The sequence below is a fragment of the Anastrepha ludens genome, chromosome 6, assembly GCF_028408465.1.
Source record: "Anastrepha ludens isolate Willacy chromosome 6, idAnaLude1.1, whole genome shotgun sequence".
Taxonomy (NCBI): domain Eukaryota; kingdom Metazoa; phylum Arthropoda; class Insecta; order Diptera; family Tephritidae; genus Anastrepha; species Anastrepha ludens.
This window is the reverse complement of record NC_071502.1, coordinates 125,236,778-125,256,092: the sequence shown is the minus strand read 5'-3', so window position 1 is coordinate 125,256,092 and position 19,315 is coordinate 125,236,778. Positions and strand designations below refer to the sequence as shown.

Below are 19,315 nucleotides of genomic sequence, written 5' to 3'. Positions count from 1 at the left end.
ATCAAGAATTGTCTTCACGGTGTATGGAGCCCGTGCCAGAAACCATAACATAACCTCCATTATCCATTTCTCTATTACTATGTGATTCTCTCGACAGTGGCGGGAACAGTTTTTATTTTAAATATATACCAGCAATGTCTCTATGTAGAGAACTTGTATGATTATTTACAGGCGTACATGTGTGTGTTGATATGTTTTCCTCGCGTTTGTTTTGTTCTCTCATTCATTTAACGTTGCCTTACATGTATAGAGAAAATGGGAGAGCTACATTGGCAACCGGCTTTCGCCAGGTCTACTCCAATGGGATATATGCTGAGTGGGTTGGCTGGTTGGTCGTTCCTGTTCCTGTTCTTCAACTTCAGTTCTTGTCGAACATTGAATGAGTACGGTTAAGTTGTTCAAGAATACGCGCGTGTTTGTGAAACAATTAAATTAAGAGGGGAAGTGTTCATTTGATTCATATTGAGGAAAAGCTAATACGAATGCAAAAGCACAAAAAAAAAAAAAACAAATTGGTTGAATACAAAATTAAAGATTTGTGCGAAAAATAAAACATTTCTTGCATTGTAAATTATTGGGTGTGTATTTAAGTATTTACCATACATCTTATTTGAGCAAACATTTTTAATTAAGTTACACAAAGGTAATTGAACTGTCTCACGTCGATTTGACGCAGTCACAGTAGTTGTTCATTGAACACCCCGCGCGTTTCTTCATGATACATTTAGGCGTTTACAAACGTACGCACTAGTATGTACGCATAAAAGAGCATATGCACTTATGCACAATTACCGGCAACCGCAACAAAGTCGATGTCGGCAGTTGCATTTGGGTAATGCACACCAACACACACCTCCATTAGTTTTCGACGTATCAGTATCTGGTAATACGATTGTTGAGTCGCGTATCTTGGCCATGTCGGTTTGTCTGATTGTTGGTGGCATGACTCTACTCATACACAAACTTTAGTGCCATCAATCGAGCCGCACGCCGCCTTTTATCACACATTTGTCGTAGAGCCGCAGCCGTCGCCATTCACCTCGCTATCATTGGAAACGCTGTCATTTGTCATTCCGTGCGTCGATATCAAAGATAAATAATAAAAGCAAGAACCATAAAAAGATTACGAAAATACATACATAGGTATGTATGTGCATATGTGTTTATAATTGCTGAATCAACCACAACTCTTTATTAATTACACAACTATCGAATGCATTTAATGCCGAACTCGGTTTCACTCATCGGCCTGCATTGAGTAAATTACAATTAAGTTGAGGCAATAACAAGTGCATAAGTCCTCGTTCGTATGTACGTAGTGCATACACATGGACACAAAAACAAAAAAGATGCCTTGTTAAAAAGTGCAACGCCGAAAAAACCGAAACTAACAACTAAATCAACAACTTCGAATACAGGCATTAAATAAACTTACGGCCGCCATCGAATCGGTCTGCCCGGTCTCGCCGTAGACTCAACCGAAAAGTGCAAAACATAGGTGTATGTATGTATGTGCATACCTACATGAGACTTAAGGAATAACAAATATTAGTCGGTAAACAATAAATATTTGCTTATGTGCAAAGTGAAGTGAACATTTTGAATTGAAGAGTGTGTGGTGGGCATTTTTTATCCATTACTCAGCCGTGGCCCCTCATGCGTATGCATGTATGTATGTGCATTTGTTTGCCTACATTCCATTCGTAGTAGCGCGGTGGCGAAGTGTAAAATTTCTGTGAAAAACTATTAAAACCACCGTCTATACATCGTACGCGATTTCCGCAGTATATTTGAGCAGCCAATGTTGCCATTACCATCTCGCAATCATCAATAAGCAGTAGCGAAGATAAGAGCTGAAAGGCTTTTTCTGCATTTAATAAGAATTACCTAAAAACGAAATGGATTATTGCTGCATTGTAAATTGGTTATTCGCTGCTGTTGTTTGTGTGCTCCAACTGATAGGTAAGGATTATTGAAAAAAAATGAAACTTCGGAAATTTAAATATTTTAATATAGGGAATATTCGCGATATTCGCCGGGCGGCTACCTAAAAAAAAAAAGTTGTGCTAGATCCTTTTTGTCTTTAACTTATGTTTTTGCAATGAGTAATAAGTAACAGTAATAATGTGGAGTGTTTAAGCCAAGTTGGTACTACAATCTGTATAGTACGTATTGATGCTGCCGTACTATTGAAAGAGCTTTCAATTTTTACAGATGAATTTTATAAGAAACTTTACCAAGGAGTTAGAAAACAACTTTTCTATTATTTTGATACCTCGGTTACGATAAATAGCGAAACATTATAGTGGCACAATTTGAAAGTTGTTTACTATTTATATGTATACATATGTACGCTCAACAGCAGGAGCGTGATTATTTTTACAATATTCACAATGATTTTTAAGTTAAATATTTTTCGCTGTTTTTTTTTATAAAAATATAGTTGTAGTTATCAATCTTAAGATGCAGAGTTTAAAACTAAAAAAAAAATTATTCCTTAATCAGAACTTTTAGAAATATTCGGGTATGCAGTTTCACAGCTCGTTAAATTTCAGTGCAATAAATGCAAGTGTTCGCATCGCTTTTTGATAATTTATTCCGCTAAGAGTCTTATGCATTTTCTTCCATATAATGTATTCATGAAATTACTTTTGCACATTAACTTCAAATGTCTTGTAAACACCGGATTAATTGACAGATAAAAATAAACATTTTTGTGTGTTCAAATGAAAGATGCGATATTAAGAAAATGATATATAAATTTTAACTCCCTACTGGTTGTTGTTGTAACAATATATTTTGAAGAATGCTGCCCAAGTGATAGTCCTTGGTCGGATTTAAATTCATCGTATTCCGGTAACGTAGAAGTGACTGCCAAGGAAACGGCTGGTTTATATGTAATTGAAGTAAGTACATTGCTACGTATCGTTTAATGTCTATCAGTCAGCGCGACGTTTGAAGAAAAATAATATATTTTTAATTAATTTGGTATTGCATGTATATTCATGGGTATATTCAGAAGCAAGTTCAATTTACAAATTAAGGGTGTATTTGGCCAGACAAGATGACCATCGTATAAGATGAGTCATGTAAAACTGTACATTGTGATCTTTTTCATAAAATTTAAGTAATAACCACTTTGAAAACATTCCGCTATCTCCTCTTGTATCTCCGATTTACACCAGCATTGGTGAACTTAGTCGCGGTCGGCTCTGGAATATCTTAAAATTTTAAACATATCATTCCCGGTTTCATTTTAAAATTAATCAGGCTGTTCAAATTTAAAGTTGAACAAATTTTCGTATTGAAATATACTTTACACTTTTAAATTTTAATAGTCTGATAAATTTAAAATTGATTGGTAAAAATGGACATCGGAATAATATTTTTCCACATAGAAGTTATGATATCTGAAAATATGTATTTCTAAAACCTTAAGGCGATTTCATTTTTCCTCTTCCATCTTTTCCTGAGTTAATGAATCCACAAATGACTCAAAAACATTAGCTTTAAGATACATTTTGTCAAAAAGTACCGGAAAACAAAAAGGATTGTTACTTTTTAAAATTGATTGTATCACCTTCAAAATAGGCTCATTCCGATGGAGTAAAATTAAGCCAACGTATAATCCAAACATCAAAACATTTGTCAATCGCATTTTTCGAAATCGATTTCAGTTCTCATCGCAAATCCCTTTTTTTGTCTTCTAAAGGGTATTTCAAAAGTGACGCCTAGATATCAGTGGTAAATAATTACTAGACGGTACTTTTCTTATGCCATCTTTGATATTTGTCATGTAAACGATGTGCAATTACACGATAGAACAACGAGTTAAAGTTATTAAAATTTATTATGACAATGGTGGACCTTTAAAATTGGTGGAACGCAAAATTCGTTTTTTTTTTGGTGGAAATAATCGTCCGAATGAGTCGATAATTCAAAGGTTGGTGAAAAACTTTCGAGAAACTGATTCTGTTGAAAACATTGCTGCTGCAGCGCAAAGTATTGATTAACATCGTTCTGTCGACGTTCTCAACAATTAGGCATTTATGAATTGACTGTTTGGCAGATTTTACCTGTAGACGTTCTTATGGTGGGCATTTTAATGTCCACATATAATTGTTAAGAGCCGTATTTTGAATAAAAATAGTGAAACCTGAATGAATCACATTTTTATTTTAAAACAACATCTGGAAGCATATTTTGAAAGACACTTTATCTGCGAAAAACGGGACCTTCGAAGTGAAAAATGTATGAACGTCGGTGGTTGTGCATTGATATTTGTTGTGTTATTAGCCAGAAATTCGTTCACAATAAAAACCTTGCGAGTGGTGCAAAATCCATGAGTTTTTTCGGCAAATCTGGCTTTTTCGACGAATTTTCTCTCCCAAAGGCCACATATTGCAAAGATAATATTCTTTATTTAGTTTTATATTGTTTTTTGTGTTCAGGATATACGCTTTACTATTAGTAGACATAGTTCACACAACCATAATGTGTTGAATTTAATACATTTTCTTCATTCTTGTGGCGTATCATTCTACATGTCTTCCTTCGAATAGAGGAACTTTTAATTTTATACTCGCATTGAAAGCACACGGACAAACCCGTTTATTCTAAAAGTCATTGGAAATAGTCTGCGGATCTCATGCATTTCCATGTAGGTAAACGTACGCATATCAGCGTTCCAGTTGGATTATTTTCTAGGGTAATAGATAAAATTAGTTTTTATAGTTTTTTTTAATTAACTCAATTTGTATGTTGAGCATATTAACAATATTTTTTATTTGACTTTATTGCTATGTACGTTGACTACGAATTTGAGTACCATATGAATGTATATGTGTATACATAGTATGTATTGTAAGTACGTCTTATGTATGTTCCGTACGCTTGAATATGGCATGTCAGCTACATTTCCAATGGTTGTGGGTTCGCTTATTACGAGAACTTTAGATATGAAGAGTCAGAATTATATAAAATATGTGTCGGTCTGCAATAAAAAGTATCAATAAAATAAAATTAAGACGGCATAAAGCTGTAGGTTACTCTACTTGTAGAAAAACCAAGACGCTTGACATAAATTGGGAGACAAGCACGTCTTAACACATTGAGCGTCACGTCGAGAGGGGCGGTTTCACATTAGACCTTACCATGCGAGCATATTGATATTTGCAAAAAATTGGTATAACTTTCTTTGCGCCATGATAATTTTTCGATTCCAGTTTCAACGTACAGGGCCATGTCGTACAAAAGTGTCCGCTTTGCCCTCAATGTCTTAAAGCTGCCATGTTTCCTAGCTGCGGGGCTGCCACTTATTTTAGTACTAGCACTATGTACTATATGCAAGTAAGTGCAACTAAATAGGTACCAGTGCATGTTGCACGTTGCACGTTGTATTCTGTGCTACTGCCACCTTCTAAGATGTGGTAATTACTTCGTACCATTTCTCATTGTAGATATTAATACGAGTATAAATTCAACTGCACGTTAACTCAATTTGTATTTGCTTATGAGCAGTGGTGTGTTCTTGTATATATACACACCCGCATGAACATACCATTCATAGATGGCCACTAATGCCACCAGGAACTAAAGCCACCTACAGGAAAAAGAAACTCTAAAAGCATTAGTTCGAAGCGCAACCTTATCGTGTTACCTTTCGGTTTAACAAACATGCATGCATACATATGCACATATGCTCTGTAAGTGGGTAGCGTAACCAACTTTACTTGTTGTCTTTTGTGCCGTACCATTAATACTTGCAGCTACGTCTGAAATTGTGCCATAGTTTGTCGAAGATCTGCATTCCTTTGTTCGTCTACGCTTCGCTTCGCCTAAGGTATTATTCCTGTGCTGCTGCATTACTGATAGTTTAACGTAATCATTTCCATGGCTACTGATTTGGCTTTTGTTCTCTTGTTTTGATGTTGAACGAATTATTCTTATTGTCTGCATTATTTTCATAGTTGGTTCTTTATAGGTATGCACTTATACATATTCATATTTCATACATGTACTCTTCTTTGTCGTCCTTTAATCTCTCTTTTAATTTTATACTCGCATGCTGAAGATGTTTCTATTTGTCAAAGACTGTCAATGCCCACTTAAAACTTATTACCGCCGTAGTGTAAGTGACTGCTCAACAGCTTTCGTATCCGTATAGTCGTAAGTATATTTTAGACCACTTGAAGATTTCTTAAACCACACACCTTGTTAATAGATATACATTTTTGGAATGTGCATTGATGCTACAGACATATCTAATCTTCCTCAATAGCTCTGAAAGGCATTTCCTTAACTCAAACGCAATCGCCATCATATCCTTGAGCCTAAGCTAATTTCAATCCAGTTCAATGGAGCGCGTGTAATCGTTTTTGGAAGGTGCATTTAATTTTGTAATGAACAATGAGGCGAACCATCAGAACTCTACCAATCTATATTTAGTATCTTAATTCGATGAAATCTCCTTCGCCTGTAGTACTTGCAAGATAAGGGGCTTATTCGAAGCGTTTTCTTCGTTGAATAGAGAGGTCTTAATATCAAAAGTCCTTTCTAACGAATTTAGGGGTAGCTTGGATCGTTTTTGTAGTATTTAATACGCTCCAAAGGGATTTTTAATTCAGATTATGCTGGGCAGTTATGCAGCGACACTTAAGAGACGTTAAAGTATTTCGACTTTTTTTACATAAATGTATGATATCTCAAGATTATTGTTTCTAAATGTTCGGAGCATCAATTCACGAAGTTATGAGTATTTGAATCTCCGTTGTTCAAAGCCGGGTTTCTATACCTGCCCGACATGAAAGCATTTTTCTGAAACTTGTTATTTTTGAAGTCCGTGCACGCCGTAACTCAAAATCTATTCGATCAATCGTTTAAAAATGTCGCACGTAAATTTTCACAAAATTCACTAGGCATACTTGATAGCTTTTTGGTTTTTTTGAATACTAATCTGTATATAATTTGCACCTACACCCTTTTTGGGTGTTTAACCGAGCTCCTCCTTGTTTCTGATGTTGTTCCAAAAATGGAGGGATCTGCAGTTTTAAGCCGTATCCAAACGGCAGACGTTTTTTTTTGTATGAAGACCTTTTTCATTGCAAAAGTACACTCGGAGGTTCGCCATTGCCTGCCGAGGGGCGATCGCTATTTGACAAACTTTTTTTACCATTTGATGTTTCACGCACCAACCCATTCGGCTACAGCAGTCCATACCATACGCTAAAATACTTTATATAAATACTCTAAAATAAATACAGTCTTAATTTTGCAATAACAAATTAGCCGATTTTTTAAGTGAAAATAAATAAATAAATCGGTTTTTTGTTATCTAAGTGTTACGAAAACTTGAAACATCTAAAATAAGTCTTCCCATGGATACCTCGATAAACTTTTACTTTAACGGATGCATTTTGATTTTTTTGTTTCAGATGATTCTGTTGCGAGTTACGATGCACACTACCTCCCAATGTTGCATCGTCACTGTTTACAAAAAAAAACAAAAAAATTATTTAATGGCTTTTCGGACTTCTTTCAAGATTTAACATGGCCAAATGTAAAGTAAAGCACACTTGAAAATATGTAACAAATACATATTGACAAAGCCGCTTCCACATAACAATTGTCATTTAAATAAAAATGTTACAGAAATGTTTGTAATTTTTAGAGTTTTGTCTATATTTTACCTTGAGATCTACAAATATTAGCTACCTGAAGCATTTTTCAACTTCAGCCACCTCTAATAAAATGTTTCTCAGCGAGGAAGTAGTGCGTGGTATACTCCCCCAATTTGTGGGAAGCGTTTTAATTCTTTTCTAGAAACAAAGTGTTCAGTATTCAGCATTTAGTAGCAGAGAATGCTCAATGTGAAATTCGTTTGTATTTCCTGCTTAGGAGCGACTGCGGTCAGAGTAGTTATTATCCAGACTAAAAACCTTCTATGTCAATCGCAGGACTCCATTTTTCACCAATTCGGGCTGCTCATGCATAAAATACATATTATGAGAGAGAAAAAACTGCTTCCGCTTTCTTTTGCGTTAATTGAAGTATAAATTAGGATGCCTCTATCAAATTTGGTTATGTAAAAAAATAAATAGGAGTAGTTATTCACTGGTTTCAACGATTTCCCATAAAACGCAATAGAATGCATTTTTTCATTACAAAATAAAACTAGAGGAAGATGAATTTTAAAAGTTCAGCAGAATTAAATTAAATGAAAAATCTGTAACAATTATGAGCTAATCTGTCTGGCTGTTTCTCCAAATGGAAATGAAAATGAAAACATGTCCAAACTACCTACATGCATAGACATAATGTGCATGTGTATGCTGCTGGTAACAAAACGCTTAATAGGCAATGTGTTCGAATTTATTATTGCAATTTTTGATCTGCTTATTTCCCCCAACAAATGTTTTCATCATGGAGAGAATTCAATTGCTTCGTCTCCGTTTGCGATGTCACTATCACTCCGGCGAATCTCGATGAACAATAAAATGCTTTCAGCAGCCGAAGCGGTGGCAACAAAATCAACATTAACGCAAAGGACAACAGTGCTGATTGTCATTAATGCAGTTGCAGTTTCAACAATCAGATGTAGGCAAATGCATACGCCACCATCCACCGATACCGATACAAACCCAAGCAGTCAAATCTTCATGGGCGTACCGAATATACTTTCAACGAGAAATTGATGCGAACTGATCTCTTTCGGTTGCATAAGAAAGTTATGGTCACTACTGCTTTTTTTTCTGCATGATGCTGAAATTCCAAGTTTATGGGTATATGTAGCATAAAACAACTTCTCAATCCTACAGCAGGTACATCTTTGCAGTTGATTGTGAAAATAAAATAAAACAAGGGAGAATGCCAATAAAAAGGGGGACCATAAAATTGTAAGGCAGCACACAAACTCACTTTGTCTTGCCGCAAAAACTGCGACAACGAATAAAAAATGCGTTTTATGAAAGCGAAGCAGTTCCAGCTCCATCGGCATTCATGGCACTAAAGCGCACTCAGCAAATTCATCGTCCGACATCAGCAACCATTCAAGGAACGAATAGCTTTAATCGCAATCACTCTTGCATGTGTCTGTGCATGTGCCGTCGATTTGTCGGCGTTATGCGTCTGTTTGGGCACGTCAAATTAAATGCGCAACGCTACGCCACTGCAGCAACAATTGCCTTGTGACTCCTTCGGTCCTCTCTACAAGTACATTCATCCACAAGTTTGTCCGTCCGTGCGCCAATTGGCCGCCGCTTCAGTTTAGCCTAATTATGGGGTGCCTGCGGCAGTTTTGTTGGACTATTTGTGTTGTTTTGCTAAGAACTCGTTGCCGCAAAAACTTCAACATGACCACAAGCACCCATTAGGGTCTGAAGTGTTGGTCACTTAAGTTGCAATTTTCGCAGCGATCGCATTGAATATTTACGCCTACAATTCACCCATACGCTTTTTGGTGGTAATTTCAACTTACCACGCCCATTACCACCGCCCACATAATGTGTTTTCCTTATCCATTTTTGCTTTTTGAAAATTGTTCGCTTTCGACTTAAACAATATGTACATTCCTCTCCGCGTTCACGCTTTAGCTTTTCTTCGTTGTTGCGAAATTATTTGCCATATCTGTAGTGATCTCGCAGATATACGAATGCATGAATTTTTATCGCACAAATACACAGAAAACCCTCTGTCATAGGCTAAGCTCATTTTCAACATGAACCCCCTCTGCCGATTTACCATCTGATTGGGCAATTCTGATGAATTTCTCGTAGTTTTGAGGATAATGCCGCTATTAATGGTGTAGGTTCTCTTTATAAACTGCTTAAATACATACTCGCACAAGCATGCATATGCACAACTTGTGTGAGTATGTATATACAGTAGGTTCTGTTTGTATGCGGTAGATACGTTCCGCAAGAAACAGCATAAAAAAAACAGCATAAAAAAAGCTACTAGTTCTATAGTAAAATTACAGATTCGTTTCAAAGTGCTAAAACCGCATAAATCTGAAATAATGTAATAAAATCGCATAAAAAAGGGCACTAGTCCCATATTATAACTATAGATACGTTCCATAGACCGCATGAATCTGAAATAATTAAATAAAATCGCATAAACAAAATATTGTATTTTTGAAAATTATATCATTTTTTAAGAAACGTCAGAATCGCAAAATAAATTTACATCGTCAGAAATAGAATCAGACAATACCCGCATGTTGCGCATTCGTTTAGGATTTGGCGTAAAATCACTTCCGTCACTTGAGGAAATGTACACGTCTGATCTGGATGGTGATGCAGGCGGTTCCATACTTGTAGGGTTAGCATTTCTGATGTAATCTGTGATGAGTTTTTGCTTAGCTGGTTTAGAATCTTGTTTATATGTACAATTCCCGATAGGTCGACATGCATTTTGTAATTTAAAAAAAACCCGCACTATTTCAAAACCGCATAAAAAAAAGCCGCATAAAAACAGAACCTACTGTAGTACATATGTATATTGTTTATAATATAGAATGAAGTGGAGTCAGGTTTAGCCTCTGTGTCGGCTGTCGGCTTGTTTGTATGACTTCAAGTATGAAATCGATTATTCACTATGCATGACGTACCCAATGCGGTGACAGCCAACTAACAGAGGATGTTTGCATATGTGTGTATGCGTCATTGTCGCTTTTTCAGCGATCTTAGAAAATTCAGTGATTTTTTATTTTTTTGACACGGCTTTGTTGCGTTTGGGGTTCAACCTTTTTACATACATGTACATATGTTGTAGTAAGTACATACACATGTGGCACGTACGCGCTGTACTTTTGATTGCTCGCGTCGTGAAGTGTGACAAAGTCATATAACCGTGACACGTTGGCTATGTATGAGCTGCGAATAAATAACTTTTGGCAGAAATATCAGTCCAAAGGACACCACGCCATTTGATTTCTATCAGTTCTAACCTTATTTTTATACACGCGCACTTGTGCCCAAGGTTAATATAATTTTGTTCATATAACGGTTGTATGTAACAGCTTAAAAGAATCGAGATAGATATTGATATACATGCAGACATACCCATATACCCCAATGCTCAGAATGATGAGAGTGGTCGCTTTAACGATGTGTGTCCGTTCGTCTGCCCGTCCGATAATTCGAGCAAAAATTAATGAATTTCAATGCAGCTTGGTATTGATGATAACGGAACAAACGGGCAATAACCGCGCCCACTTATCATCATATAACGGTAGTTTTAAAAAAAAAAGTCTGTTATTTAGTAGAAATAATGAGCGCACAAAAATAAATACGTCGCAAATATTGTAATATTCTTCAAAATAGGCGGTCTAACACACACTTTTGGGTAAATACTTATGTATATCTCGAAAACCACTCAGTAAAACTCGCCCAACCTTGGTGATTGTATTCCTTCCCACCTCATTTAGATCTGACAAAAATATCGGGTGTTTATTTAGCTGCATGAGAACTATCGACATCAATAACTATGGTTTGGCAGCTTAGAAAGCCAAACTGAGTTGACATTTCTGTTCAGTAAGGTTTGAAAAATCATCATGACTTGTTTAACATCAGAACAACGCTTCCAAATTGTGGAAATTTACTTTGGGAAACAATAAAACTGTTCACGAAGTACAGAAGAAGACGCTGAAATGTCGATTTATCGTTGTTGGCCTTTCTCCTTCGACTACGCGGAAAACTGCACGTAATGCTCCTGGCTTAAAAAAAATACCAGTCTAACGGTTAGACGCGATAGAAGTGAAACCTTCCGTAAAACAAACTGAGAGAGAATGAGACGACAGCAGCATTAGGAGCGGGGTAATTATAGGTTCATTATAATATTGCTATAAAGTTCATATTTTATTTTCTTCATTTTATTGTTATTCATCCTCAATGTTTTCAATTTCAACAAATGATACGAGTGGCTTATGATAGCTAAAATATGATACAAATGCTTTGGTTTCGATGTTGTCAACATATCTTTGAAATACCGCGACAATTGTTGTTTTTGATCGTGTTGTCGATTCAGTGCGATTGTTACACATTTTTAAATTGAATGTTGAGAAAGTCAATTAAAGGAACCGCTGTGTCCAATGCAAAATTTACGTTAAAATCGCCATTTAAAATCATTGGAACTTTATCGTAATCTTTTCTAAGTATCCGCGATACTTCTGGTGTATACATTATTAAATTTTCGTGAATGAATTCCGTGATGCTATTTATTAGTTAATTCGGTGAAATATAAATTGCCACAATTAAAACTGTTTTGCCATTGCTCAATCTGGTTTCGCATGCACATATTTCTCCCACTTTAGTGAGCTGAACAGACAGTGATTCTAGTTGCTGTGCATTCAGATCTATCTGTGGAGTTACAATACGAGCACCGTCATTTTGATTGTGGTATATTGCAAAACCGCCTGCAATTGCGGTAAATATTTAAAAATGAAAATATTTACTAATATAAAAATACGGACGCAATACAGCACACGCGGTTGCTATTATGAGCGTCGTAACGCGTATATTACACAGACGTACTAACATACACACAAACATTCGTAGGACGCTTGGTCTAAGCAAGTACAGGTATCCCTTGTATAACGCGGTCTTATACAACGCGGTTTCGATATAACGCGATTTGGAAAAATTAGGTTTCAGTACAACGCGAAATTTAGGCGTATATAACGCGAAGGGGAAAATACATAATTATAAAATCTGGTAACACTAATTTGCGTACCACGTATTTATAATATGTAATGTATTTTTAATGTGAACCGGGAATTACCCTTTTTTGCCTTAGATAGATAGAATAGATATTAATCTAGCACCTTATTATGAAATTGAAAAGGAGCTTAAAAAAACCACCCACCAAAAACTGATAACAGATTTTGCAATTATAAAACCAGTAGAAGAACCACAAGGTCCCACAATAGTTTCTTATCCAATAGCGAAAACTATGTTCAAGAAATATCTTCTGATGAGGCTATTGTTCCTCCAAAACGCCCACGTGCAAAGATCTTTGAAGACATTGAAACAGATTAATTACCATATGAAGTTTGAAGAATAACAATAACATTTTTAATAAACCTTTAATTTGTTTTTAAATTTTTTGTTTTGTGTTTTTAATTGTATAAGAAAGTCTGAACTTTAGTATTGAGTTGAAATATATGTGCATCTGTTATTTTATATGTATTTTATTTAAAAAAAAACCTATTGGAACATAACCCCCAAATTTATATGAAAACTATGTTTTAGATAACGCGGAATTACATAACGCGCAATTCTTCTGGAACGTAACTATCGCGTTATACGAGGGATACCTGTATTAGGTAGTGTAGTATAGGTATACATAATGCCTTCTCGCTCACCGTGGCTCCGTAATACGCAGGTGCGCACACATACGTATTAGCATACATACAAACATACATACTTATGACGCTTGAACTAAACACCAAAGCAAGTAATAGGCAGTGTAGTATACATACTACAATACTCACTATACTAGCGTGGCTCAGCAGTACGCAGCCACACACATATACGTATATCAACATATAACGCTTCGTAGTGTCGCTTTTTCGTTTCATCGAGTCTCAAATCACTCCCAACGATTCTAAAGAAGTTTTCACTTCAATAAAGAAAAAAACATAGCCATTTAGCTGATTTTTTCATGTAAAGGCCAAAAATGGTGATATTTTGAAATTGGGGGACATCAGAATTCGTTTTAGAGGTATGGTTCCTTCGGCAAAGTTTCTTATTTTGATCCCTATAATACGATTTTCATAGAGCAATGAGCGATTTTTAAATCGACCCGCCCTACTGTACATGCAATGCTGTGCCTATGAATGCGCGCTGGATTTCTTGAGAAATTTTACCGTATGTTTTGCAGTGGCGAGGCACATATGTACATACACACAACATATATTATATACATATATCCGCATATATACATACATATATAAATTCACAAATTTAAATTTGTACATGCAATGCTGTGCCTATGAATGTGCGCTGTGCCTATGAATGCGCGCTGGATTTCTTGAGAAATTTTACCGTATGTTTTGCTGTGGCGAGGCACATATGTACATACACACAACATATATACATATATCCGCATATATACATACATATATAAATTCACAAATTTAAATTTGCTTATGCCATCCTTCTGTGTGCCTGGTAATGAAGCATTTTCTATACATACATATATATACGTATATCTTTTTTCTTCTTCTTTTTGGTGTCGCTTTTTCGTTTCACTTTTTCTCAAATCACTCCCAACGATTCTAAAGAAGTTTTCACTTCAAAAAAACTAGGGTCTGTCAGACTCACGCACGGTAGAAGTGAAACTTCTAAGTTGGTTGTTCCATGCATGGGAGCCCCGGTTTAGATCTCTCCCCCCTCTCTCGTGTTAAATTCAGGTTTTCATATTTTTTTTTCTATATCACTCCACATAAATTTGTACTATTTATTTTTGTCCTTATTAGCTTCAAATTTGACACTTGGGTGCAGTGTTGCACTTGACGCTGACATTTCTTTGCACTTCCAATGGTATTTTTTGCCTACTTTTGGCGCGTTAATCAATTTGCTTTGATCACCGAAACGGTTGAAATGTCATTTTACAACCTTCTACTTCAACTATCGTCACTCGTTTGGCAAACGCACTCATTGTATCGCTTCGTCTCCTCCATACCTACCATCTATTTACTTCACAGCAGTTTCTTATTGCTTTCCCGCTTACACACATTCAATCGGCGCTTTATCTGATACTCACACACAGCACTCATTTGCACGGGCTATGGCTATCTATAATACCCGTTGTCGGTTGTCGATTGTCGGTTGCCTCCCTCACATCGTTCAGCGCTTGCGATGCGAGAGAGCGACAGAGAGAGCGAATAGGCGAGAGTGGGAAGGAGCAGCTGCTCCTTGGCCCCGCCCATTTGACGGATTTCGGTAACGTTCCGAACTTACCGTTTCACTCGCCTATTTTCAATCTGCCTTGGGGCCCCCGACGCGCCTAAAGAAGTTTCACTTCAAAAATTGGCGCGTACACTTCTGTCAGATGTTTAGCCGTGCTCCTCCTCCTATTTGTGGTGTGCGGCTTGATGTTGTTTCACAAATGGAAGGACCTACAGCTTTAAGTCTCCGAACGGCAAATGATTTTTATGAGGAGCTTTTCCATGAGAGAAACACAATCGAAGGTTTGCCTGCTCGTGCAAGAATTGAAACCAAATGACCATCATTTGTGTCGCATTTTTTTCAGATTAGGCTTATTTAGATTTACTATCTAAATTTTTTGGAAAAAGTAGTCAAAAATTGGGCTGATCGAATGGAGTATTAACTCGTCGCCACGGCATACGCATGCGGAATATGTTATCCACATATCACAAAATAAATGCCATAAAATTAACTACCAGATTAGAACGAAAACAATTTAATTCCAAAAATATTTCTATTTTGTATTATTAAAATTCAACGTGATTTTCAACCGCTTACAAATCAGCGTCATAATTGCTCAGATAGTTCACCTGTTTGTTGTTCTCATAGGGTCCATGCCATGTTATCCAGCCAAATAAGGCTGTATTCTTGATTTCCAGCTCATTTAGGCAATTAAAGCATCACTCTAATTTACTGTCCTTCAGAGAACTCGATCCGCAATACATAGATAGCTAAATCTTGTTTGAGATCTTGAGTTTAGATATATTGCATCACTCTTTTGCAATATGGGCTTACTTAAAAATTTCATTAATACCTTCATATTCTCGATTCTTAAGTCAGAGGTACATATTTAGTACCCTCAAAAGATAAGGGTTTCCTTGCTCCTCCTATTTAGATGCACACCACTCCAAATGTATTTTACTAAATTTTGTACTTGGGCTGCTTGGGTGACTACTGGTTTATTTTTACAACAGTGTGGCCTCTGTTTTCCCAAAGACCGTAAGAAGGTTAGGAAAGTTCCCTCGCCTTATTCATACCACTATTTAAGTGGGCATTCGAGGCGAGTGCCATTTTGAGCACAACTTCTAAATATTTGGTTATTGATATTGATGTTATTGATATTCGCAATATGCTGGCAATTGCAATAATAGTCAGCCACCAGAGCTGTAATTTTAAGGTGTTAGGCATTTTTGTGGGGTGACCTAAAATAATGATGTTAAGAGGATATTACCTGAAAGTACTTGTGGCTGAATGTGTTTCGAGCTTTCAGTACTTTCTCGGGATAGATGCACAAACAGCCAACTCCATTCAAAGATATTGTCGGTGTAAATAAAGATTATTATCTGGGCAATATGCAACGTTTGAGAAAGAATATTCGACAAAAAGGCCAGATTTTTTATAATAACTCACGGATATTGAATCAAGCGACGCATTATCTTACAGGATAATCATTGTGATCGACTTTATGGCTAAGAATTTGAATTGAATGTTGTACTACTCTGTTATTTTAAATTTTAACAGACTGATCAATTAAAAAATGACTGGTGAAACCGGGCACTAATCAAATAAATTAATATATGTATGTACTTTTAATAAATATTATTTCACACTCAGCGCAAATACGAATTGAAGCAAACAAAAACAATATTACCTTAAATGTGACAACAATAGGAAGACATGCCAAATAATATAAACAGAGAACTATTTATTGCCGCAATAGCATCAATGCACTCGAAAGAGTGCACAATGGAAATACATATGTACATATATGTTTATAAATACATGTAAGCTTATGAATGTGTTTGCATGTGCAGACAATCGCAAAAATAACGAAGCCTCAGTTGTCACTGGAAGTAGCAATGGTTGAGCTGCTGCCTTTATGGCTTCATGACACAATATAGAAAGGATCGAAAAAGCGTGAAAAAGTCCTCCTAAAACGTGAACCAATTACAAAAACAATATCAGCAAAAGTCACACAACCGGCGACTGTGTGTGTTAGCCATTACCACTGAACAAAGTTTTTCCAACCATTAATGGATGGCGACGACCTCCAGCAAATGCCTTCCTCACACACACACACACACACACACACACGTGTACAAACATTTGCAATCATAAGAGTATGCAGACATACATATGCACATGTATACACACATGTGTACATAGATATGTATACATACATACAAACATAAGTATACCTCCATATTTCATGCATTTGTAAGCGTGTTTGTTGCTGTGGTGTCTGCCGGTGCACTTGCTCTCCTTCCGCTGCACATGCCTGGCTGTCTGTCTGCCATTTTTATTTGTCTGACTGCAGACGCTATCCTCTTTCTTGTTGTTGTTGTTCTTGTCATTGTTCTGCAATTTGCCTGCAACCAGAGTTGGTTTATTCTTGTGTCTTGTTGTTGAGTGACTTTGTTTTTGCTTTTGTTTTTGTTGGTTTTTGTTAGAAATATCTTGCCCCTGCTATTGCAGCAGAAAGGTTGATTATTTGTTCCATATTGTTGACTGGCTGCAAATACAAGTGCTTGCGCGTTGTTGAGCTTTAAATGAGTTTTAAAACTTCCCTGAAACGAAAACATCATTAAAGGATATCTACTTTTTTTAATATTGTATCCATACGTTTTTAGTCCAAGCTAGCAGTGGAATAGACCGTTTTAGTTGCCATCGTTATTCTATTTTTTTTTTTTTTGTAAATAAAAAAAAAATATTTATGTAGCCAATTTTTTTTACTTTTTGCAGCGTCTTCCGAGGCAGATTCATCGCGTTTCATTACCACGCCACAAAGTCAAACAGTCGTTGAAGGCGATCCCGTTGTGTTTAATTGTCTCGCGACATCCGTCGATGAACTCCACTACACTTGGCTGCACAACAGTAAGTGCAATTATAATATAAAATTTTATTTAAAAAAAATTTAACACTCATATTTACGCTTTCAGATGTACCCGTAGAAAATTCGACACGTGTGCGACAATTTAAATCGAATCTTCATATTGAGACAGCGCAACGTGACACTGACATTGGTGATTACGTTTGTATAGCGACGAGTGCGACAAGTGGAGCACGTCAAGCATCACCTCCGGCAAGGCTCAATATCATTTGTAAGTGGAATTTGTTAGAATTGTGAACTAATTTACTTCAAAACGAAATAAGACCTCTGGTAAAAATCGTATCACTGCAATGAGAACCAATATACACCAAACTGAAGACCCTGACTCAATGAGGTTCTCGGTTAGCTATTAGTTTCTTTGGATTTGTGGTATTTGTATTTGCTTTCATTTTATACCTGGTCACTTCTACCAGCTATTAAAAAAATTTTAAAAATTCAAATTGATTTTTTAGCAGTTTAAACTGCATTCCGAAAATCTTTCTAGAAATTATAATTAAAAACTGGATTGGAGATGAAAGTTGGTTGAATTCTTCTATTTTTTGTGTAAGATTTTAAAATTGGATTCATAGGGTTTTTGTTATGGAGCTGTACATTAGACTGGCCGCAGCTTGTATGGAGAAAAATAAAAATTGAAAATCCAAAAGTTTTCGGGTCGTAAAACATGAGGTTAGGTGCAATAAGGAACGGTATATTTTTTCAGCCCGATCCGATGATGCCTAACCGTGCCCATTTGATCCCCAAGTATGGAAAATTTGAAAAAATCCCAATTTTTACTAATTTTTTTTCTTTTCCAATTTTTTTGTTCGAATCTTATATTTATTGATGTGATGCGATTTTAATTAATGATCTTGTTTACTTTATTGCGGAATGGCCCAATTTATATCGCCAAAGCCACCTGACAAAAGGCGCTTTCTGCACACATAACTGATTAATGATACGTTTAAAATATGTCAATGTCAGTTGAGTAAAAGAAATTGTGTTTTATGAACGGTGTGTTGAGCCAGCTGCTAAATGAAATAATTATTTTTAAATTTTATGCAAAGGTACTTTTTAAATTATTTTTCACTCTTCACTATAATAATAAAAATTAAAATTTTTTTCATAATCAACACTTTGGTGATCACTAAACAATTCATCAACTGTTGTGTTCGCTGAATACGCTAAAAGTTTTGAATTTTTACTCGACATTTGAATTAGTAGGCTTTGACATTGCATTTTTATTCAGTTTCAGTTGTCTTATGCGTTTAATAGTACAAAAGTAATTAGTTAGTGAAAAAATGAGTTCAAAATCATTATCAGGCATTCCGGAAAAAAGATTACGTTCTGAGCAAAAAATATTTCTTGTGGGTGAATGTGAGCAAAAAATATTTCTTGGGGGCCAAGTTGCCATCAATGAAACAGGTGCTTCAATTATTGTTTTACAAAGTGAGGCACGAAAACTTGACTTTGGAAAGCAGTATCAAATACCCGATTGGTGCCACGATTGAATTTTGGA

At 36.0% G+C, this 19,315-nt stretch overlaps 1 protein-coding gene across 1 annotated transcript in view; it reads left to right on the top strand.

Moving 5' to 3' along the window:
• Positions 1-375: 375 nt before the first annotated feature.
• LOC128865662 (tyrosine-protein kinase-like otk) overlaps positions 376-19,315 on the top strand; it is a 45,807-nt gene continuing 26,867 nt past the window's right edge. The window contains exons 1-3 of the mRNA XM_054105900.1: positions 376-1,962; positions 17,673-17,804; positions 17,870-18,031. Of these exons, the coding sequence (XP_053961875.1) occupies positions 1,899-1,962; positions 17,673-17,804; positions 17,870-18,031 (358 nt within the window). The 5' untranslated portion in view covers positions 376-1,898. The remainder of the gene's footprint in view (positions 1,963-17,672; positions 17,805-17,869; positions 18,032-19,315) is intronic.